Source organism: Magallana gigas, chromosome 8 (assembly GCF_963853765.1).
Source record: "Magallana gigas chromosome 8, xbMagGiga1.1, whole genome shotgun sequence".
Taxonomy (NCBI): Eukaryota; Metazoa; Mollusca; class Bivalvia; order Ostreida; family Ostreidae; genus Magallana; species Magallana gigas.
In genome coordinates, this window is record NC_088860.1 from 7,314,035 (window position 1) to 7,340,142 (window position 26,108).

At 32.8% G+C, this 26,108-nt stretch overlaps 1 protein-coding gene across 5 annotated transcripts in view; it reads right to left on the minus strand.

Annotated features, from left to right (window-relative positions):
* Positions 1-187: 187 nt before the first annotated feature.
* LOC105332783 (beta-arrestin-1) overlaps positions 188-26,108 on the minus strand; it is a 30,988-nt gene continuing 5,067 nt past the window's right edge. For 2 of the 5 annotated variants that reach the window (XM_066068649.1, XM_066068650.1), the window contains exons 2-13: positions 17,886-17,916; positions 17,247-17,307; positions 15,974-16,215; positions 14,771-14,830; positions 13,428-13,495; positions 10,973-11,108; positions 7,857-7,941; positions 6,633-6,705; positions 5,070-5,216; positions 3,002-3,088; positions 2,243-2,383; positions 188-1,707 (exon numbers count right to left, since the gene is read on the minus strand). In XM_066068649.1, coding sequence (XP_065924721.1) covers positions 1,614-1,707; positions 2,243-2,383; positions 3,002-3,088; positions 5,070-5,216; positions 6,633-6,705; positions 7,857-7,941; positions 10,973-11,108; positions 13,428-13,495; positions 14,771-14,830; positions 15,974-16,215; positions 17,247-17,307; positions 17,886-17,916 — 1,225 coding nt within the window. In that variant the 3' untranslated portion in view covers positions 188-1,613. Of the gene's footprint in view, positions 1,708-2,242; positions 2,384-3,001; positions 3,089-5,069; positions 5,217-6,632; positions 6,706-7,856; positions 7,942-10,972; positions 11,109-13,427; positions 13,496-14,770; positions 14,831-15,973; positions 16,216-17,246; positions 17,308-17,885; positions 17,917-20,959; positions 21,016-22,456; positions 22,698-24,244; positions 24,388-26,108 lie in introns of those variants that run through there. The other 3 variants (XM_066068647.1, XM_066068651.1, XM_066068648.1) reach the window with 3 other exon arrangements.

The following is a 26,108-nucleotide window of genomic DNA, read 5'->3' on the forward strand; positions in this document are numbered from 1 at the left end:
ACGATAAAACTACATACGATGCCATGAATGCAGGGATACAAGTATCAAAGTCTTAAGACGAACTCAGTTGAGTTGCGTTTTGTACACAACCAGTGAACAAATTGAATTCATCTACTGGTAGTATACATAAAGCAATGTGTTACAGTGTTACAGAGCACTGTAAATCAAATTAACAACAACAACATACTAGGATGAATTTCATATATTTACTTTAACAATACAAATGATTAAATTTCAGGACTACCGAACAACAACAAAGCATATAAATATATCTTGTTGGACATAAGCGCTGACAGGCCGAACAGAAAGTAGGACAGTCAAGGGTTCTCTCCCCTTCCTCACACTGCAACTAATGCTGGCGAATGCGCGTGTCTTTGCTTCGTTTAACAAGTGGTCAAAACTCGTGTGTATATCTAGTAGTTCTGCTGAAGTTGCAATTTGTCAGATAAAGCATTGCATCGTTAAAAGTCAAACCCAGGAGTCTTCCAATGACATACCACAATGAGGTACAGATGGTACGCCATACTGAAGAGGTTACCAATAAGCTCTTTATCTATATCTTTAAAAAAAAACCTGCAATCTTATTAACAGTTCTAAACTAATCCCGTATTGACGATCGAGTATTGTTAAAAATCACCAGTCTTGAACTGATAAAGCTTCGTGACATAACACAGTTTTTTGCCATAGAATGAAGCTGACCGTATTTTAATATGCACTGTAAAATTCAGACAAAAATATACATTAGCTAAATAAAATCAAATGAGGTTCAATTGATGAATGACAACGTTTTGTAAGACATATCTTTTCTGTTAAATAAAATTATGTAAAATCACATGGAAAATTCTAAGCATGGTAAAAAATTTGAATCATGAACTGATAAAAAAAAATAATGAAAAAATCAGAATGGTAAGTTTGCTTTCTATTGTTAATATGAAGAAATTTTGATAAATATAGCAAATCATTTGCTTTATCATGTTATATATTCTGAGGGGGAAAAACCTTCAAGCATTTTACACAATTCAAACATCCTTAAAAATGGCTACATTATGCTGATTTCTACAGATAAATATACAAGCACTAGAACTTTTTAATAAATATATAATACTATAATTCTCAAGCCAAACAGATACATAACTTATCTAAATATACCAAACCATACACACACGCACACACACACAGACAAGCACCCTGACAGACTCAAACATACTGAACTCGTAAAGCACCAGATAGGAAGGGGCTTACATAGGTACCAAATACACTTGGAGAACAGTGTGAAGTTTTCTTGTCTCGCATGCACAGATCGTTTGCTCCCTGGAGTAAAAACTTTTTATCAGAAATATAAAGTACGAAGACATGGGGAGAGGCTTCAGTGATACTCAGATCAAGATTCAATACAATAAAAATATAGAAACTTCACATTTGTTACTATGACAACATCTAAGAAAAACACCCAGTCTGCTCTTGGGGTATCTCTAACACTTTTGAATTCTGAGAATTCTAACAAGTGGTCCTATTCATTCTCTTTTTTATCCTGAAAGGTTTGACACAAATCTTTTTTTTTTCGTGTAAATTGCCACAGAGTTGATTTGCAAAAGGTTACTTCAAAGGTCAACTTAAGCTTCTGTGTCATCTGGATCATGACCTTTTAATCTTAGTCTTGCAAAGTCTTCAAATATAAAGTCATCATCTTTGACTGGCTCCACTCCACTGAAAAATAATGAATTTCTTGGAATGAAGTATAATAAAAAATATTTACATTCCACATATTTTTTGCTTAGGGTACTTAAAGTTTAAAATGATGAGTTTTATTATGACGCCACAAATGCTGAACGCTGTAAACTGCAAGGTCACAAGCGAAAATCAAAGTTCACGTTTGTGGCCGTTACAGTGGCTCTTCCATTAATATGAAGTTGCCCTTAGGATATGATAGGAATTTTAAGGTATAAATCACATTTGCATACAAGGCAAAAAGTTAAAAAAAAATGTAAATAGAGGCATTAAATAATTATTTTTAATGATACAGTTTCATAACTGCAGCTATGTGCATACAAATTTTCATAATGCGCTAACGCACGTTATTCAATTTGTATGCACACACTGTGCAGTTATGAGACTGTATCTTTCCAAAAATCATGATTCAATGCTAAGAGAGAGTTGATTATTACTTATAAGTTTGAATAATGAGATCTACTGAAGGAGATCATTAATAATATTTGATAGCCAACAAGTAGCACTGGCTTACTTGGTGTCTAATTGTATGAGGTCTGTGTCCACTGGTGCGTTCTCGCCTTCCTTGGAGACCACGCTGATAGGACGGGAGGGGGGAGGAGATTCCGGAGGTTTAGGATGAGTCAGGGTAAAAGGTAGCTCCACACACAGGTCTCTGTAAACAAATGGCAAACATAATGAACATACCGTATATTCTGTAATTTTTGCAATTATCTTATTTTCGCTTTTTTCACATTTTTTTTTTTTACACATTTTTCCCAATTTCACTGTGACATGCATTAATAACTTATTTTTGTTCTTCAGTGACAAGGTTTCCTTTTGCTGTTGTTTTTGGCTTTATTTTCTAATCAAATAGAGTTTGTTAAATAAAGACTTTGATATCATTACAATCAAATCAGTAAAATAAAAACCATATCAATAGTAGTATCTGAAGTTTGAATTATAGGTTAATTACAACTAAACTGTTTAACGGTAAATGTACATTGATGTATATACAGATTAATGATTACTAATAAATAAACAATAAATGCATCTTCATTTATCAAGTAGAGTTGAACACTCTGAAGCTTTATAAAATATTTTTGTTAATGTTTCAAAAAATGAATTCTAGTATTATTCAATATTGCAATGTCTACTGAGTTTAAATTTACCATGCAACTACCTATTGTAGGTTAGCAGAAAAAAAACTGTTGGTAGGTTTACAGGAATGATGTAAAAGTCTTTGTTTGTTGACAAATAAAATGTGATGGATAATAAAAAGAAGACAACTCACCCCGATCCAAATCCCAGGATGAGCCTCACTTTCACTCTGTAAGACACGACAATTCCCAGGTTTTCCTTTTGACTAGATTCTGTCATACTGCAACCGAGCAAAATAAACACATAGTCATGACACAAAATACAACAAAAAGTACCTTGGATATTTCTCGGAAGTTGTTTCATGCTGACAATAATAATGAAAGGTATTATCTTCAGGGTGTAGATATGTTATATAAGACATATATGTAGGATAGTGAGGTTCCTGGTGGACTGTAACATTATACTATATTTTTATGGTATTAAAATCATTGGCGGATCCAGAGGGGGGGGTTCCGGGGGTTGGAACACCCCCTTTCTCTGGGTCATATGAAATTTTTTTGGAAACGTTTAAAGCCTATTCAAAGGCAGTTTTTTTTCCATTTATAATAGAAATGCTGTAATTATCTAAAATAAATGCTTCTAAAATTGCTTGATATTTAAAGAATTTCATACTACGTCCCATAGTTTTGTTTTTATATGAAAAAATCCTATAGATTTTTTATCAAAATAAAGTACATTGTACCTTCAGCACCCGGTGTTTACTACACTGAGTAAACATGTGGAAAATTAAAAATACATAAAATTAAGCAGTATCGCTAAAAACACAGATTTATAATAACATCTACAATGTATTTTCTTTTCTAGTATTTCTTGAAAAAAAAATCGATTATAGTTCATATAGTTTTGAACTGACAAGCCATCGAGTAAAACGACGTTCAAGTACGAGTACACGCATTCGTTTCACATAAAAAAGCCACTTTCAAATTAACTTAAGTAATTGTAATAGATGAGTTTTACTTCGTTTCATAGGAAAAATACAAAAAAAATACAGGACCTGCTTATGCGGGTTATGCTATTTTTTTTTAATGCTAGCTACCTTCATACCCACATGAAACACAAAAGAAAGCCCTTTTTTGTTTTGTTTCTAAGAATCGGAAATTCTGCTACAAAAATACCGTGTAAAGTGTTTATATGTAAACCATTATGAAAATGCACAACTTTTCAAAACTTTCCTAAATATGATCGCATCAGTACTAGTGCCGGATGATGTAGCGCACCCATTACAGAGGTCACATCATGTTCCCTGGGAGGTACTCCCATTGTATTACACATGTACCATCTATTCAGCGGATAATTTATCCCCATTCTTTTGTCATATCCCATCATTTTGACCTTTATTTAAGAAGGCAATAGATAGAAATCAAAATCGAAAAATAGTTCAGAATTTAAAAACATCAAAGACGTGTAAAAAAAATTGCCAAAATATCAATTTTTATAATAGTTTGTTGTAATTTGAGTTATTTTTTGTTTCTTCGTGTTTCTTTTCTATCAAGCAGAGACGCACTTTTTCATTGCTGGAGACTTGATTTTCTTGAGGCTAGAAATTATGCAAATCTTCCTTACCTAAACTAAAACAGCAAAACGCTCAATAATGCAGTGCACTCTGATGTTAAAATAGATGTGAAATAGATAGTGATAAATAAATGTTTATTAAATATAGTTGTATACGCACGGAAAATGTTAAAAGGGTCCTTGTTTATTGACAAATAATGAATTTTGCATATATTGATTTTCAACAAATGGAACCCCCCCTTTTCCAAATTGCTGGATCCGCCTCTGAAAATGTAAGTAATGTTCAAGGAAAAATTTCAATATTTACAGTTTCTGTCTAACTTCTGTGTCAACAAAAGCATCCTCTTGAAATAGGCTTGGGGTTTTTTTTTCTTTAATTTTTGTGAATCAAATTCCCTTATTTGTTTATTGTGTACTTCTGTTAACTTGTAAATTGAGTTGTCTGTGCTCAATAACATGGACTGTTGGAATATGATGAGAAATAATACATACCTAGTGACTTTGGACAATGTATAGAATTTGACTTGTTACAATGCTTAAGAAGTATGCAAATTTAATGATTGCAACTGCAAAGGTTTTCCTTCAATCTTGCCCACAACCTTCAGTACACTAACACACCAACATACTTACAAACGCAACATCTTTTTGTTAGTTTTTATTTGCAGAGTAAAGTTTTGAACTGTACTTACATTGTAGAACTGGCCAGATTTGTATCTTCATGTCGGAGTTTGCCATCTAATGCTAAGCCACGTTTGTCTCGATTATTGGACAACAATGGTGTCAGGTAAAAAACTTTGCAAAACCCAATCTGACTAGGTTGAATAGGAAAACCCTCCCTGAAAAAAAACATAGATTCTTATATAGCCAACTTCAACAAATAGTAAAGGTAAGAATTATCTTTTAATTCATATTGTTCTTTGTTCCAAACGCACTCAATGTATACATCAAATTTTAATAGACATTACATATCAAATGTGTGCCTTAATATCACATGAATGTTCCATCATACCCTTTATTTTTGTTTTACAGCAACTTTTTTTTACAGATTTTAAAATGAACAAAAATTAAAAAAAAAATCATCTCCTGCACAAAAACTAATTTTAGTGAGCCTAAAATTTTACCTGTAACAGTTACAGACTTGAGCCTCTTAATATCAGAGAGTTACCAATGGTTACAGTTCTGATATCTTTTAAAATCAGACTATCTGAGGTAAATCAACAATGAAATTCAATGGCAGTGTTTTAAGTACCATATATGCCTCAAATAGTTCTGTATGAAAAAATATCAGACAGTTCTCAGCCCTAATAGGCCTTGAAACTCTGACATTTTTTCATACAGCGCTTCCATTATTAAGCTTTATCTGATAAATATTGTTTTGCAATTTTTGAAATTATGATTAACAACTATTAATCATAGTGAATGAATGGGGATATTTCAGATACATATTTGGAGTACTATTAAGGTTAGGTATACAAAATTACTGAAGACGTTTTAGGTACATGTGTACTTATCTGGAGTATGATACAATTTAGGTTAGGCAAGCAAAATGACGGAGTATATTTAAGGTACATATCAACAGTACTACACAGGTAAGTCGAGCCTATTAACTGCAGGCAATTTGTTTTACTGATGCCGGATCAGATTCTGACATTACAAACAACTAGAATGTTAACAAACCAATTTGCTCTAACCGATATTCAGATGTTAAATTCATATTGGAGCTAAACTACTGAAAATAATGCCTTGCTGTCATCAGTGATAAATTTGCCCCATCAGAAAGCGACTCGGGTTTAATTATTCTTGTTGATATTCTAGAATCAATATCAATATTGCAAAAAAGCAGGCAGCCAAGAATGTAGAACATAAGGTATCAAGTCCATCACATGGATCTGGAATTGTTCACTAATTAGTTTTTCCCCATCCTGACAATAGACTGTAATAGCAGGCATAATATTTCTCAATAGATCATAAAACCAACATCATACATTTTAAAATTCAATAACTTTCATTCAATAAAAGGAATATTGGAGGAATCCCCCCACTTTCTTAGAAAGCATTCCGTCCCTACATTGTAACTACATGCAATGCTTACCACTCAATAATATTCATGTATACTGATATCAAAGATTCACTACAGAAGCTGTATATAGATTGTTGTCTGTAAAAATCAATATAAAGCAAAGATGCTTCACATTATTAAGTTTCATAGCCTCAGCCATTATATTGATAACTCAATAACATATGATACTTACTCGCTATCAATTTCTGCAACGCTACATTTATACTGTGCAGTTGAAAACAAACAAATATCAGCAAACTGGCGAACTGTAAATACAAAAGAAAAACATTCATTGATTACCACTCCCATCTATAACATTAGATAATATCAAACATAACACAAGCAAATAAAAGTATATATACTCTATAATAGTCTATGTGAATGTATTGAGAAAAAAATCTTCTTAATTACAATTTTCTAGACATACTTGTACCGGTATATGCAATGTATATCTCATAATTTTTCATGAAGTTCCAGAAAAGTTAAGTAACAAAAATGTCCTAATTATTAAAGTTACAAATAATCTTTAAAATCTTTTTAATCCTATACATCATTTCATTACTATTGGAAATATATGAATTTCCTATAAATTACATAATTTCATTACCAATTAGAATATATTATTTTCCTGTAAATTACTCATTTGAGTTCAATCACTTTACAATTATATCATGTTCAAAATTATTTGTCATTAAAAAATGCACTGAATAACTTCACCTTAATCTGGTCACATGATTCTATTCATAGATTATCACCGGCAATGTAGACAACAGATTGCAAAATTTAAGATGACACGACAAAAAATCTATTTAATCATATCATGATTACTAATGAAATGTACATAAATGTGAATATATATATTTGCTTTTCTTTCTGTGGTCATCCATATTGTTGCGAGAAAAAAAATGTCTCATTCAAATACACAAGAAATACATGCCATTGGATATTTGGGTATATTACTATGACAAAGGGTAGTTTTCCAAGTCCACATATGTGAAAGTTTAATTTGAATATTAATATTAATAACACCTATGAGCACTCAATTTCACATCCAAAACACACTAAAAATACCTTTCAGAGAAAATTTGGACAAACAATGAAGAAATATTTAAAAATTATTTACATGTATTTCCTTAATAAAACCACCTCACAGCTTCGTATAGAAATCTTGAAACAAAAGTATAATTAAATTTCGACTACCGGTAAATGTTTATTTCCTGTGTATTAATTTGCTTTCTGTGTACAGGGAATAGCAGTATTTGAGACTCCAAGTAGACTATACCCTTGCTTGAGGCATTCACACTTGTAGTAAAAGTTAAGCCCCGCCTAGACCTGAAAGCCGCTATTTATTTTTAGGGACATTGCTCAATACACAAGTTTAATTTTCTTGCGTAATTATGATGTATATTACACATACCTGATATCTTGATTTTTCTGACAGACTTAGTGGTATTATTATCCACCAATACATTGACTGCTATACTCTCTCCATGGTAGTATTTCTTGAATAGGAAAAACAAAGATGATGTACATATTCATTGATGACAGCAAAACAGGAAATATATATCAACAATGTTGTTAAAAAACAACAATAACAAGTTCTTCTATCTTCAGTCATTTCATTTCCAGCAAAGTAAGGCTGCATAGACCATACACCTAACCTACTAGCCAAAATGATATCTAGATAATTATATAATTTTGTTTATTTTCTGGTGAAAGATGTATTGAAAATTTCATATCATTTGATTTGGTGCATGAACATCAAACAACATTCAACTTCCTGCCAGGGGTTTTTTTTTCTTGTGGTTTTTTTTTTTTTTTTTTTTGGCTCCATTTTTTTAGGGGGGGGGGGGTTATTTTTTTTTTTGCTTCATTTTTTTAGGGGGGGGGGGTTATCTTACAGATACTTTGTCTTGATTGTAAGGACAGTTAATGATAAAAGAAGAGTCAGAACATGTCTGGAACAACCTTTTCCAAACATAGGCATTATAAGGCAATAGTATACAATGCCATGCTGCATGGTGCAGATCAAAGAAAATACTCAACAATGTAAATACTTGTTGATTGCATGTCCATATACATGTACCAGTATTTTTCCATTATCAATATGGGCATAGGGGGTAGAATATAACCAGGAGCTGGGACCAGACAGTGGAAAAGGTCAGTATTGTGTTTTACAAAAGAACTTGCCACCAAATTTTAAAATGCTCGTTATTTTTAAGCTTGCGCACATTATTGATCTTAATACCAATAAAACATACTTATATTTAAAAAATCAAGTAACAAGTGGTTGTATATAAACTTTTTAAGTGTTGATCAGGATCATTGCATAAGACTGAAAGATTTACGATTTTGTTTGAAGTTCTTTGGTAAAATGCAGCCCAGAACTTATCTTAAATGTCATTTCTTTCTACATTAAAGGCATGTTTTGTAGAAAATAAACACTTTATATACATGTTCAAGATGTCATAATTCTAGACTAGGACAACACATTCTGTCATAGCACTCCTGTTGCCACTTCACCATGCACTTATGCAAATAATAGAAAAAAATTGTGTTCCTGCTGTGTCATTCGATCATTTATATTTTGCCAACTGGGGTTCAATTTCTTGAGGTACTAGTCAGATAATTTAAGCATTGAATGCTTATTTTTGGATGTCGTCGGTCCTATGACACACCAATGCGGTGCAGACAAATTGAATACCGTGCTAATGATCATACCACGCTAATGCGCGGTATTCAATTTGTCTGCACTGCGCTGGTGTGTCATAGGACCGACGAAATCCAAAAATACGCATTTAATGCTTATATTTATATTCATACTGATGTTTTTTTGTATGAAATATATATGTATTGTCGCTGTAAAGCCATTATATGCTCTCAGTCAGGAAGATAAAACACACATGGAACAGCCATATTAACAAGTTATTTAGTTAGCTTCCACGACAAAGAATATAGTGCCAGAAACTTTGTAGAGAAAAATCTATTTAATTATGAAGTAGATATAATTTAATGATTATTTTTCATAAGTACATGTCAAATTGGTTATGTAAGATTGAACATTTCATTTAATCTTACAAAAATAAATAAACTCAAAACACGTGGATACGTTTATATTTGTGCTCACGGTGCAGGAATTACTAAAGTGTATTCATAGGAAATTGAACGTCGAAGATTTCCAATGCAAACATAAGGGGAAATAAACACTGAATGTCAATATACATCTATGGAAGAGTGTGACCCCTACTTGATCTTTCTCTCTCTCTCCCATCTTAACTCAGCTAAATTAGCTGCGATTTTTAGAACCCTTTTTTTTTAGGAGAAAAACTAACCCCCTGACAATAGCACTGACTTCAAATGACAGATAGCAATACATTTTCCATCACAAAAGTCTCAGTTGAGCCATGGACAAGGAAATGTGAGAAAATGAATAATGAGCTAAGTGAGCATGAGACAGGTCCATCATTTCTTCCACTTCAGAAACTGTCCCAAATTAAATGTCACAGTGCCTCGATATTTCAGAGTGATAAAGTTCAATCTGCTACATGATAAATCAAGTGTTTGGTAAACTGTGAAAGGTCTGGATACTATTGATTGTAAAGATTGCTCTGATGAAGCTCAAGGCAATTACCAATGGGCTAGCTCAGTCAAATGCCGTTTATGGTCAATCATATTTAATTGAACTCACACTGCATCTAAATGAGCTGCCAACAGCAGATAAAGAATATCAAATTATCCACTGATTTCTCCTGGGTAAACAAAATCACCGCTGAGGGTAACAATGATAGAGGCACATCGCCAATGTATTCTCAACTTTTTAATGCAAGAATAATCTCTTGTATATCCTTTAATACAGAGATATCTTCATCAAATTAAATGTAAATAATTATTAATCAAGAAGGAAATTGCCAAATATAGGCTTGCAGGAATTAGACACCCAGGCAATGTGAGGTGGCCTATATATTCACACAGGACATTGATCCTGGTAGTATCATTAACAGATTGGAATCAATTCACAGATCCTCATTCAACAGCTACCACACTTCTGATCCCCCTACTTTCTCCTGATTTATTTGCAGATCAAAATTGGTCAATTTGCTGTGAACCAGCTGGCATTGACCTCTGAATATCCCAATATCCCTGTTATTATCACTACTGGTGTTAAAAAGTGCTATATTAAGGTACATGTATTTACTGTGTCTTCAAAAGGTTATAATGGAAATTGACAGAACTCGCTTAATAACTGTATCAATGGCCAGGCTTTAGCTTTTCATTGTCAATTTTCTTTAAAATGTTCTTGTAACAAGCAAATTCCTTTTCAAGTTTGAAACTAGCCTGAGAGACATTTTTTTCATCTTTCAGGCGAGAGATGAAAGGCACCACAAGGACCATTAAGTCTGCCATTTCTTGGTAGATTGATACAAAGTATTAGCCATTTCCTTCATAACTTGAAACTGTTATCATTGGATCACTGACCACTTGACACATTTTGTTTAAATAGGTCAGGCTCAGAATTGCTGAGTTATCACTTACTTCCTTATCTAGTGAGGCCTCTAGCTTGATGTGGCCCGGGCTCATCATGAAGTCTTTTTTAGCCTCGGCACTAGGCTGGGGTGCGGGCGCCTCGGGGGCATATGTCAGCTTCCTGATTGCCAGACGAACTGAATTTCTAGAATATCAAAAAATTATTAGATAAAATTCATATGTATGAGATCCTATCTTACTATAGAGAATAATTCAAGAGTTCTTTTAATCAACTTGAAAATAGTAACAACTGGTATTAAATTTAAGAGGGCTGAATAGTTGTGGCCTTTCTTAGACTATATATTAACCTCCTTGGAAAGAAGAGCTCTGTATATATAGATACATGTATAGGAAACTATTAAACTTTAAATTATTTGATTTTTTTTTTTTACTTAACAATAGTAAATGGCTTAATGGTTATTAATCACACAAAAAAATTTAAAGTAAATCTGATGGATAACTTGATGGATAATACTGACAATATCCAGCCTCCTTAAGGTACATGGCTCACTACACCTTGAAATAATTTCTCAAATCAGCAGAAAATTACTTGATAATGATAGATAGCATGTTCTCGCATTATCACCGGTGTGAGATCGGTTTGTCCGGTGTGAGACAGCAGTGTGAGATTTTTCTGTCTTACACTGTGTATTACTACGCCGTTTTAAAACGTAAACAAACGTTGTCTGCTGTAGGGAAATGCAAAATAGTGCATTGATATTATCCATTAAGTAATTGTGTTGCATAATTAATTACAATTTTTCATATTTTAATTAAAAAAACTGTCGTATGATACTATGCTTTCATTTAACTTGCACTATTTGAAGCACGCGGAGGGATAAACCGAAAGTAATCTTTTGAACGTCATAACAGAAAGTTGTCAAACATCATTTTTTAAGGACGTTGTTTACTCAGGGTTTGAGTTCTCAAATTCGGATTGTTATAAAATTCAATTTCATGGGGAAAATTTGTTCTACCCACTAAAAGTATTTATGAAATGAATTATTATTGACAAACCATTCAATATTTTTACTATATTATGGAATTAGGCTTAAGCAAAGTTGGACTTTTAGCAAAACAGAGGAAATTCGGACTAAAATTTAAAGATTTTGTTTTTCACTGAAATATTTTTGGTAGTACTGTAATATTCAAAGTTAAGATTTTATTTGTTAGTTTACATAATTTTGTATATTTTCTGTTGGTTTTATCTCCCTTTTTCGTTAAGATATTTGAATGGCACACAATACAACAATATTGAAAAATGCCTAAAAACAATAAAAGACACCATATCTCAAAATTTTGATCATTGACCTCATATAACTTTTATGCCTGCAGAGTAAGGTCAATATACCTAGTTTAATGCTATTAATGTTTTAGTATTATCATCATTCAGTTTTTTGTAAAATTAAATCAAAAAAGGGTAGGAATTTGAAAACTGATAGAGGAAATTCGGACTGGAATATTAACAAAAATTGTGAATGAAAACTTATTGCTTTGTGTCTGTTGAGTGTCGCTGCCATTCATAAACTGTATTTCATTTTTAAAACTGTTTAGCAATTTGTATTATTTTCACAATTAAGAAAATTTCAATCATAGTGTAAAATTTTTAGGGACTTTTCTTGAATTTCGAAAAAATATTCAATGACCATTATCTCAAAAAGTAGGTCATTGACCTACTTTTTTGAAAGTAAAAAATAGCACTCCCATGATAGGTCTTTAACACACAATAGATGGTTTTTCATTATCATCAGTGGAATTTTTTTTCATTCTGAGTAAACGTATACCTTAAGCTAATATAATGCGAGAAAAATAATCATTCATTATAAACTCGTGTGGGATAGTGAAATTCCACCTCGGGGCCAAGATTCACGGTCTAGGACTCGGCAAAGCCTCGTCCTAGACAGTGAATCTTGTCCCCTCGGTGGAATTTCACTATCCCACACTCGTAATAATGAATGATTCTATTAATGTTTAAGAAATATATAGGTCAATAGGTGAAAAATATGCAATTTTGGATTTTAAAAAATATGATTTTAACAAATTTAATTCAGCAAATATGAACAAAAACCCCAGGCGGATTCAAACTCATGACTGGCTGTTCACACGCCAATACTTTAACAACTGAGCTATGATGATTTTCAACAAATTTAAGAAAACACCATCTTGTGAGGTAGTGTCTTAAAAAGTACAAGTCTTGATGTAGAGAGTTACCTTTATAAGCATACCTAATAATCATATGATTCGTAATGGAAACATGCAAAATCTAATTTTAACAGATAAAGCTGCAATTTTGTTTTATATTCCTTCATTCTCAAAATTATACTTATAAGAACATCAACTATAATGCTTTGTACTATAATAAAATTTCAGAGATCCAGCAGCTGCTGATAACTCTCCTCATAAGAACAAATCAGCCTATTGTGTTTTTACATTCTCCCTTATGATCTTCATCCAATATTTGTACCTTCTATGTGGTTTTTCATCTGCATTCTCAGCAACAAATGTCTTTAGCTCATAGTCCACCCCACATGGCTACAAAAAAAAATCAATATGACATAAAATATCTCGTAAAGAAATACTGCCCATTTGCTTGCATATAATGTTTACTGGAATCTCTCTACAACAATTGGAAAATCAATGTCTGATGACAATACTTTAGACTTGACTTTCAGGTTTCTTTGAGTTCCAATGCAATAATTATAGTGTATCAAGCATCTCCAAGACATCAATTTTACAGTCTTTATAAATGTACATACTGTTCAAATCTTAATTCCATTTGCAGAAACTTTTATTTCATAACACAATGAGTTGCAAGTGGATAGGAAATTATAAATATTTTGAAACTGAACAAAGCAAGCAACACAGCAATGAATATGAATTTGGAAAAGACATATATGAAATTTATACAAAAAATCGAAAAGGTGATTGCATGTTTATCAGTAAATTGTATTCAAAAAATAAAAAATATCAACTTCTATCTATATCGAAATAAAAAGAATGGTTTCGATGAAAAGCTAAGTCTTGGAAGTCCAAGTAACGTGCATGGTTTTTTTCTTTTTTCTCTCAAGAAAGCAGTTAATAAGGTAATCTGAAGTCAAAAGGTTGATCTGCCACTGCATATCAACTGGATATCCATCAAGGAGCATACACAATAGACTGACTGTCGTGAATTTCATTGAATTCTCTTTGATTTATTGCGCAATCCTCTAAAGATGAGGTATGTACGTGAGTAATGACGTGACATGAGAAGTATTGATCTCGGCCAGTAGATGGCACCAGCTGTTTCTGCTAAGATCTGGATTAATTTAACTATTTTATCATCATTAGCACTTTACTCATGATATACCAGTAATCTATACAAGGGGCAATGGTCTCTAGCCATCCAACGATTTCAATCTTCCCATGAAAAAGCTGTATATGCAAAGCTTATTTGGTCTATATTGTCTTTAGACTAAATCAAATATTATTATATCTCATTAATCAATTTATACCTTCTTCTTTTTTTAAATGTATAAGGACAATGTATAATAAAGCAAAATCACTGACAAAGGTGATTAAGAAAATATAACCAACCATGTATTCAATAAACTTTGAATAGAACAGAAAGAACAGACAGTTAGTTGTTTTGTTTTTTTCCCCTGATTTCAGGCCCTCACATGACCATGTACTCTGTACATTTTGTATTAAACAGTTACAGCTGGCTGTTTGGTGTGTTAAAACAATGTTTTCTGTACATTTTGTATAAGACATTTACAGCTGGCCGTTTGGTGTGTTAAGGTTGTTGTTTTTTTTATTCCGGAGCCTCACCTTTCCCGTGTCCCCCGGAGCCGGCTGTAGTGTGACGGAAGCAGGGGTATTTGGAGGAAGCTGGAAATAACAAAGGGGAGATAATCAAAATCCAAATTGTACAAGTCTAACTATATTGTTTAAAAAACATTTGTAAGATTAAATCTGAATAGAAATGGCCCTTACAAAATGAAATAAAATGTGAGTAAGCTCACATAATATACCCCTCACCTATCTGACAATGTTACACAGAATGAAAGGCAATGTTTGCAAATACTTGAATAAAAGGGGCACAACTCCTCTCCCTCCCCCCCCCCCCCCAAAAAAAAAAACAAAAAAAACCCAGAGTTTTTCGTAATGTACAGATCTTCACATTAAGTCCATATCGTCACAGTTTCTAAACATTAGTATCTTCAAAACTTGACTGCTCCCCACAATCATTTTAATTTAACAGTGTTAATTACTTAGAATTACCAGTATGACTATAGTGTTGAAATATAAAAAGAACTTGAATGAAGATAAGAAGGTCATCAATGTTAGCCAATCTATTCAATGACATCAATGTAACGAGTCATTAACAAGTCATCTTGGCTTTAACAATTACTATACCCAGACATTTCACCTCATTTTCAACCTAAATGTTTATTTTACAGCCAATGTAACACTGATTCCACTGAACTATTAGTTGGCAAAGGTTAAACACCTGGCTTTTACATAAACAGGGTGTGTATTTATCAGTACCTCCCACATAGTTACGAAAAATGTAACAGTTTTTAGTAACATAAATCAAAATTAATTTAAAATAAAATATATAAATCAAACCAGAGACATTGGAAATTTTCAATCCAGGACAACTCTTTTATATAAGAGATTAAACATGTTAGATTTTTAGTGAACAACATGGCAGTAAATGATAATTTTTATTTGAAAAGCTACATGCATGTACATTAGTTAAATATCATTATGCCTTATACTCAAAAAGTAACAATAATTTACAATTAGTTTTTTTCAAATAGAATATCAGAACATGTTAAAAAGTGATACCAAACAAAGAAATAAAAAATAATTCATATGAAGTTTGGAAACATGTTAAATAATTTTTCAGAGGAAACTAGACATGTGTTAAACAGAGCAAGCGCAGGCCAAATTCCCTATACCTGCAACACAAACTTTGGCAAGCGCTTGTGAATACTCGCTCTGCTGAACATGCCTCAGGAATTTTACCTCAAAGTAGAAGGGGTAGGCATTTGGTCCTAGCTTTCTGATGAGGCGCTCCTGTAGGTTTGTGAGGGGTTTAGCCTGGTCCTCCACTGGGGGATACACCTGATAATTGGCCAAGTAAAGGTCCTTTCTAAAAGTCAGACCGAGCACATCCAGGTCTTCACGTCCATAACGAAACGCAGCCAACACATGGGCGAATACTTTCCTTCCTCTGAGGGAATCTTTATCAATCAGAACTATTCCATCTGTAATACAACATTTCTATATCTTAAAAGTGCAGACAAAAACCATGAACATACTCCATTAAAATTACATCATAGCAGATGATTCTAATACAAAGCTATTTTTAATACACAAAAAAATCAACAATAAAAATGGAATAAAATTTTTTGTAAATATACACATATTTCATTAAGATAGTTTTTGTTGACACCAGACTTATTCATATGTAAATAGTAGACTATTATTCCATATTTATAAAAGTATCAAATACATGTATTCCATCTATCATTTGAAGTTCAATTTTTATCAAATAAAGAAAACACACACGAGTAAATGATTGTTTTAGAAACTCAAGAAGATAACTGGCATATGTAAACTATCATAAATTATAATACAAAAATTCTAAGAATAGATAATTACATACATTAATAGAATAGCTAGAATACATGCCCAAAAAAATGTCATCTTGATTATTAAGGTGACTCACTACACCGTGAAATATTTTTCTCAAATCAGCAGAAAATTACTTGATTATGATAGATATCATAATGGATAAGAAATATTTAAGTCTATTAGGCAAAAAATGTGCAATTTTGGATGAAAAATTACAGTTTCAAAAATTTAATTCAGTTAACATGAACAAAAGCTCCCCGCAGATTCGAACTTATGATCTGCGGTTCAGAAGTCCAATACTTTAACCTCTGAGCTAAGAGGATATACAACCTACTCGAATGATTAAAACAGTTCAACAAAACATTTAAATCGCCATCTTGTGACTTAGTGTCTTAAAAAGTATAAGTGTAGGTGTAGTGAGGTACCTTAATAAAGCATTTCATTTATTCCTCAAACAATATTATGACAGAGAAATGAAAGTTGTTGTTCCTATGATATACATGTACATGTATCAAATACACCAAAATGTGATGTACGTGTTACACAATTCCTAGTTGTTCTGATAAGAACGTAGCTCACCTTGAGGTTCATCAGAGTCTACCTCAATGTTCAAAGATCACTGAATTGCATCCAATGAATTTCTTTCTCTTGTGTCTCTTACCTATGGGATCTATATGAGTTAGGTGATCAATAAAGTCTCGTTTTCCTAGGTATGTAGTTATCTGAAAATTGAAGAAAAAAATTACAGTTATAGTCTCCAATATTTAATGATTTCATTTCAGCCATATCCTTTCAGATAAGTTGGCTAAATACATGTAGGTACTTGTAACTATGCAGTGATTTATTAAAAAAAAAAGTTACCAGTGCACTGTTTCAAGTCATTTCACGTAAATACATGTTAACCAAAATGTACTACATGTACATGTTTATGTATTACTCCAACCCAGGTTATACCAGTACTCAAAAACTGCTGTAAAATTATTTCCTTGATAGATACTTATCATAAATTTATATTAGAACCATTTTAACAAGAGCTTGGACTTTAGGTAGTTGGTGTCAAACAGCATTGTGACGTAGGCCTGTCTATTTCATTGTAGGCCACCTAGCCATTGCTCTTTGAAATCAACAAGATTTGTCTGGCTTTTGAGCTATGACTACGCAATCAGTGTATATTTCACTTGAAACCAGCATCATTTTAACTTGTTTTGATGCAGAAATAGATAGATACGTCCTGCTGAAAGTCCAAGGTCTTGTTAAAATGGTTCTAGTACAACAGTGTTCTCATTGTCTACCAGCTTACCTTCCCACTTGGACTGCTTTTTTTGAAAACCCTGAAAAATAAAAATATTATAAATTAAACTTAAATGTAAATGAAGGTAATACACATGTATAAACAAGCTCACTAAATGATAAAACCCCTTGCAAAAAATATGCCCTGACCTTGAACTTGATTAATTGACTCAGGTCAAAGTCAATACATATTTACAGTTCATGAGCAATCTTGTATCAAGTATTTAAGCTTACAATGATTCTCTATACAAAAATACTGCATACAATAGAGTCGAATAATAGCTAGCCTATTGGACTTCACAGAATTTGCTTATGTGACCAATCAACTTCATATCCAATTATCAACTTTTCATTTCTTTCAATTCCAACTTCAGTTCCAGTTTTAAACTTTGTATTTATTTATTAGCTAGACTATTAAAGAAAAATTAGCCCTACAGTTATATAATATCCTCAAAGTACATGAAACATGTACTTAAAAATACAGTAAAACACGGTTATAGCGAACACGCTTATAATGAATTGACGCTTACAGCGAAGTTAATTTCATTTCCCAAGTCTCTATTTCATGTTGTAAACTTGACGGATATAACGAATTACGCTTATAACGAAGTTAAGTTGGCCGTCCCTGGGACTTCGTTATAAGCGTGTTTTACTGTATACTGATAACTTGCACTTCTGGGTCGCATTGTGTCACAGTATTTCAAAAAATGCGCATTATGAGTGTGTGTAAGGAAGCAATAAAGGAAAAGGCAAGTGTTCAACAATGTGTCTTTATGATAAAGATGAGCTGTAAGTGCACATTCACTGGGAGAGTACCGGTATATCTTACACACCCTCAACAAGGAAACTAAAGCCTAGTATACTTCTTTCCTTGTGTACTGATAAGAACACAATTGTTCATTGTCATTGTTTTCTACAATTCCTCAAGTCTATATATCCTTTTCCATTCTCTGCAACCATTCATAAATCAACTTAAAAAGTGTCAAGAACGTCAATGGTCTGCAATTTAATTTCTAAAATCTAACCATTTTAAAAGTGCAGGAAAACATTTAAAAGGGGTTCATCCTGATCCAGAATCAACACTATCAACTCCACACAACAATCATTTAGTTCATCTTGCAATTGCTTCTTCTGCACACCAACTGACAAGATTATTGTTTTGTGTTTAATTAAACCATCTGCAATTTCATCCATGCACTCTCTCTTTGGTTCAAGACAAAATATAGTTCTTTGTGACACAAAAAGAGCTGCGTCAGAAATTCTCTTGTGAGAGTGAACACTGAGGCACACTGGGTAATCTAATCAGAGAACAGACAGTACAGGGAAACACATGCAGAGCACTTGCTAACCTTTTATTAACACAGTCATTTATGAGTTATTATACTAAGTGTTACAAATTGACCAGACCCAAACAGTGAGGGAACAGGTGTAGAGATCAGGTATGGGCTGGCACATAATCAGATGGAGATGTAGCATTCTGGACAAAGCTAATGTAATACTATAAATGTATTACATTTGGCTGAGTATTCCTTTTAGCGTTAAAGTTGTGGCAGAAAGGCGCTTCCACCAAATCAAGTACATATGCATCACTAAATGCTTTTCATATATGTATAAGAATAGGCACATTCCAAATAACTTCTTGAAAAACCATTTCCCGCCAAGTATCGCGCATGCTGAATATAATTCGCTACCAGCAAGTTGGCCGTACATACTTTTAATTGGGAAAGGACCATGATGAATGCAAAGGCAAATATACAATTCTACTCACTAAGTTTCCATCATCTTTGACAGAAAAATTAATGGTCTTAATGTTTTTAGTGTCTTATCTGGCTTTTTCTTGTTTTAAAATACAATTGCTTCCATGCAAAAATCATCATGGACATTTGATTTTGAATTTCAGTTTATGGGTTTGCACTTTATATCACCTGGTTACTATGGCAACACCTGACAGTTGAGAGGAAACCTCGTGTCTCCCTGCAGGCATATAGTCTCCAATTCAAACACGGACCAATATGGGCTCTACTGTAAACAAACAGTAAATGCCCCATATATAGGTCAGAGCTGTTTTGAGGGGGCAGTATTCTCTGCTTTGTCATCCATTCCTTGATAGTATTGTTGTGCTGAATTGTTGTATTCAATAATAAAAGCCCACCTTGCACTTATCCTTCCCCATAAAGCAATTTTTGGCTGATATTTACGAGAAAAACCTCTTAATTAAAGATAAGCAGGAACTCTATGTTCATGTACAAATTCAGGAATTAAATACTGAGTGTGTGTACTTATTTCTGATGATATAACATTGATTACATGCTCTAAACCCTCACCCTGCTGATCCATGAGAGAACTCAAAAGATTGAAGGATTTTAATTGAGCAAATCCTAGAATTCATATGCGCACAACAATTAACTAATTGGTTGCTCTGTCAGCCAGATATATCATTCTTAATTACTATTGTGGATAATTGTCATTTGTGAGATTCAAGCCCCTTGGTTCTGGAAGTAAATAGGGTAGCAGAAATGTTGTGCAATATATGAAACAATATGATATTAAAAAAAACCTTCTACTCAATTTATTAAGAGAAACTGCACTGATAATGTGACCATTGGCTTAATTAATTAATAACTACAATGTGCCCCTTGGTTTTAGAAGAAAATAAATCTAAAGACAAGATTGAATACCTCATGTCTATATCATAAACTAGTAAAACATACTGTGCAGGATTATCTACAGCTTGGTCGGGCAACCATCTTAACAACAATCACTTCAACACTTTCCCCAGTGGAATTAGCAGTGTAAGCTGTCTCCATGATCACAACAACAAAAATTTCACTGAGCAAATGAACAGATTTGATATCTAGTCTGTGACACAGATGATCAATATTCTGACTTTTAATGAAAGCAATTAGTTAAATTGAAGTCTTTCAAAGAAAAACATACAGCAATGCATCCGATAGATCTATCACTCTTAGCTGTCCAATATTCTAAGATTAAAGGGTAACTAATGACAAATTTTAATTAAAAACATTTGTTAAAGTCTTAATTGATAGCTAACAATGACTAAACAAAGAAACTTTATTAACCAACCTGCATTTAGGTGAATTCGCTGCTAAATCCTGAGAAGGCATATTCCAATCAAACTAAATTTTCTAAATATCTTATAGAACCTATATATTGATCGTATCAATAAATGGTATTTTTGAGGATGAACTTTTGAGTGTAAAATCCTTCGAATTCAGGTGATTGAGAAATATTAATTAAAGTTCCAATTCTTTTCTTTTTCCTCGTCCAAATTTAACCGATGTTCTAATGAAAACTAGCACAAAATAATGATATTAGAAAGGAAATTCAAAAATTATTTACAATAAATTTACTGTCACAGTTTTAAATGATAAAAGACAGTCTGATTCAAATGCAACCATCTTCAGAGTGCAAGAAGAAGTCGGAAATTGAAATCTAGCACTTTCCTACACGATTTGAGGCCACAGGGTTCACTGAAGGTTAGGAACGTTTCTATGAAGCAGACCACTATGGTGTCACTGACACAATGGAGTCCACACAGAAGACGCTGACGTTATTCGAGAAAATCAAGAGGAAAATTGTTCTGGTGATTACACTTTTGTATCCCCTCACTGCCTTCTCAACTAATGAAAAACCATGTACAAGGCTTCAGTTCTTATGGAATTCATTTCATATTGCCATGGTGATCAACGTCTAATTAGCCAGAATCGGCAGGTAATGGATGATGTTCTATGAATAAGGACTTTATCCGATTTGTCTTCACACAGCATCAGAGCTAAATCAGGCCTGGATATAAGCTTTAATAATCATCTTATTCATTGAACCATACATGAAGAAAAATATCTCTTTCTACCTGTAATAACATATGGTTGATAATAAACTGTATCTGCATCATTTTGTGAATAACGTTAGACAAAATATTCCCTTGCAGAATATCATATATACCTGGTACATGTATATACATACGTGCATATACAAGGATCAAAGCCAAATTTTAAGCTACTATCCAATACAATTGTCTTTTATTTTGTTCATTTACATAATATCAAAGAAACCATGCACTCCTTATTAGTCAGATTACAAGTCTTTTATATGTTTTTGATTGAAGTCAAATATAGAGTGTTAAAAAAAGTAAATCTGATCCTGATTATCTGACGTGTGGGTGAAGCTGCAAGTGACAGAATGTACAAACATAGACAAGTTTGTTGAGAAATTATGACACGACATCACTGTTTTTGACACTTTTATATATAAAACAGCATGAACACAACAAGGGATAGTGAGCCATTTCAATATATACATGATTAGAACAAGAAGCAAATTGTCAAAATATGCAACCCTTATGAAGCGATCTAAAAATAATTAAAATATTTTGTATTGGTTCTTTGACTTGTTTTTGTACTTGCCCCAATTGAAAGAAGCTGTTTATTTCATTTTAGTAATTATTTACGTAATATACATTGTACGTTATGCAAAATACTGAGAAAATCGTGAAGTTCCATCCAAGGGGACCTTCACAGTAAACACCTGTCATCTTACACCTGATGAGAGCTTGGTTTTTACCTGCAATCAGGAGAGCTCCAATCGTTAGCACTCATTTATAACATAAAAACCCAAGAGAATTCCAGGCTTTCTCCACTTGTTTACTACTGAAATCATCCCATTGGGAAGCAGTTCCTTTGACTAAGACTTCATTAACTACATCACTTCCTCTAATTGTCTCAGATCAAAAGTGCAGAGTGTCAAGCTTTCTGCATTGTCCAGCATAGAGAGGCAATCCGTTTCTGACGGTGTTTTACCCATGAAGGACACACTGTGGGTAAAAGTAAATGTTTCTCTACACAGACTGCGGTCACATCATAGCTCTACCTCTGCCAAAATACATATAGATTCCTATATCTGTCTTGCTAGGAACACTGGTAGAACCTCAGCAGGGGTAAAGCAAGATCGGCTCACTCTCCTCAAGACAGTTCCACCATCTTGTAAAAATAAAGAGGGGAGTTTTTACTTCACTGTTCTTCCCCTGGTAGGGCACTAAGAATGCAAATCTAGACCGGGAAAACAAATACAAATTCCAAGCATACCTTCAGACCTATTAAAACATTCTCTTGAAGGTTCTTTTTTTTTGTAAATTGAACAATAAACTCATTTTTCAGAATATCAATACAATACCTGGTACATCTATCTCAATTCTCAATGTAGTTAGTATATCTTTAATTATAAATCAACAATGTTTTAATGGACTCAGACTCTGGGCTTTGCAATCCATGCCGAATAACAGCAATTTCTGCAGATACTATATTTCATAATTGATGCATTGGTTATTCTACAACTTCTATCATTAAGTTCCAAAATTATTGAACATTTTTGTTGAACCAGGGACTTTAAATTGTTTCTTTCTATTATAGAGTCTGTTAGGAATGCATCAAAATAGCAGAACATTGTTTCGATGGCTGTTATCTTCCTTGATCTTCTTTGCCTGACTCTTCATACCCATTATATTATAGTTTAATATTCCTAAGCAGATTTTGTCAACAGTAATAGCTATTTAGCTCTTTGATCCATTCCCTGCATGATAAAAGGATCAGATACAAAAAAAAAATCTTATGTCACATGGAAAGACATGCTTTCACCAAGATTACACACCTTTTTTTTATAATTTCAGAGGCCATTGATTTAATAATGTGTTATAGTGATGTTGCTGCCCTTTTCTTCTCTGTATGTTACATGTACTAATGGAATCAAAACAAGATTATGCAACATGGATTTTTCCTCAGACATTCATGGAAATATTGTAAAATTTTAATAATGGCAGAAAATGTCAGCAAATATGTGCCAAATCTCCAAAATGACATATAACCATTTTAACATGTTTAAGCACAAAAAATAAAAAAGAAATCTATATTTTACTACACAACATCTTTATCAAAAACAAAAAATTCATTCATAATTGACAAAGTGCACAAAACATATTTTTACCACAAACCCTTCAAAATTGCCCATCACTATATCCATCAGAGGCAAGAAACTTCACAGTAACAGAAACAAGCTATCAGTAATTAAATTACACCTCAAATTCTCCATTCCCTGTTTTGAATAAATCAATGACTTTTTCTCTGGTCAATTACTTCATAAACTTAATACTTTTGTAAAAATAAATGTAAATGTTGATTGAATTGAATAGATTTTATGGACTTTATTCTTACTTAAAATTAGCCTTGATTTTTATTTTTGATGAGCATGTCTTCCTAAACATCAACGCTCACAAATGAACTAGAACCCATGACGACAATCTTTTTATTCCACTTCACTCGAAGTCGTAAAAATTTCTGAGCTTTGTTTTAGTCTTACCTTTGGAAACGATGGTCAAATCTATATAATGCAGCATTAGATTTCCCTTTCCTTTGGGGTCTAATCTTAGAGTCAAGAGTTCTCCTCCTTTCCGGCACAATATTATTATCAAAGAGTAACATATGCATCACGAATATACAGAGCTATTCCTTGGTGGACAAGACATGAAATAATGTCTATTATCTTGTTTGTGATTGTTCCCAAAGTGATAATAGGGGCGTCATTAACAGCATTCTATGATTGCTTCAGAAGCAAAACAAATTTCGAGCAAAAACAACATCCAGTAACCCAGACTTACTGTTTTTGATTTTCTATAGAGTGAAAGCATCAGTCAAAGGAAAAAACATCCTTTGTTTTGCAAATTGTCTTTAAAAATATTCTTAGGAAATACTGATAGCTTAAGTGTATATGCGATATGCTAAATCATGGATATAAAAACATTGCATTTACAGGTAAATATGATGTTTTATCATAAAGTAATATTGATGGAGGAAAGGTTTTGGTCCTACTGAAGACACGATTGCCAGGACAGTATTGTTGATATACATACATTACATACATGTACATGTATGCCGATTTGTACTGGCAAGTGAATTTAAAAGAAGTAAATGCTGCACATAGGTTGACAAAAGAAGATGATTTCCAATATGTTACCCTCACTGGCATTTATTAATATTATAAATTCTTAAGGCATGCACAAATTCAAATAGACAAATGGTTACCTGGGTACCTTATAATTAAAGAAAGTTTATTAAATTTGCATTGCCTTATTCTTTGTTTCATATGCTTTAATAAATTATTTCAATTCACAAACAAGAACTAAGAAAAAATATACAAGTAATATGAATTTTACAGTCAATATTTTTGGTAATATCACCTGTTGCCATGGATATGGAAGGTACAGTTACATAATACAGGGAGAAGCATTTTTAATCAATTGTTTGGATGCATCTTGACCAATCAGATACATGTATAGTAAAGTAAAATAGAGACACATTTAATAATTCAGTTCATCCCGTTGCCTAGAATTTCTGATGTTTTTTTTCTCCATGTTAACATTTTTCATACAACACAGCCACAAGATATTTTTTCTAGACTTCAAGTGGAAAAGTACCAAAATTTTTAAATAATGATACATGCATTAATTAAGACCAAACAATACTAAAATGTTAATCTTTTGCATTCAAGTCTTATCAAACAGTGGGCTTTTATAATTTGTATCAATAAACACAGAAAATTTTTGCACATGGTCATCTGGCACCTGGAATTAATAGCTTATATCTGGGTGGACAGGAATTTAGGGAGAGGTTGTAGACCTGATTCCTCTCTCTGAGGAACAGAATGGTACTCCGGCTTCTTCCCACACCACTGACCCCCTCGCGCTTACATCCGTGCCAACGAGAGATATTAATATAAGTTGTAGAACTTGCTTATCAATCGTTGTAAAATAAATAAAGTTCATTTTTTTTAACAGAATGGAGGGTTCCTACGCTTCCCTGAGACACCCCTAGAACATGTCATATCAATCATCTTCCCTCTGGTCTGATCATTAATAAATAATTACAGTAGGAAGAATTTCTCATTAATCTGATTCCTATATTTTTCTGATAGTGCACTGCTGTGCTGATCAATATATGATAATTTGCAATCATTGAATGGGGAATGGACCAAAGATTTACTCTACTTATATATAATATCAAACTGTGCTGATACACAAATATTTGCCATCAGTAGGTAATGAATGGAGTTTACTCTACTTACCGTATATTGTTGATGCACAAAAACTTGCCATCTGAGTTAGTGATGTCAGAAGACCAAAGGTTTACTCTACCATATAATCAAATGTTGCTGATGCACATAAGAG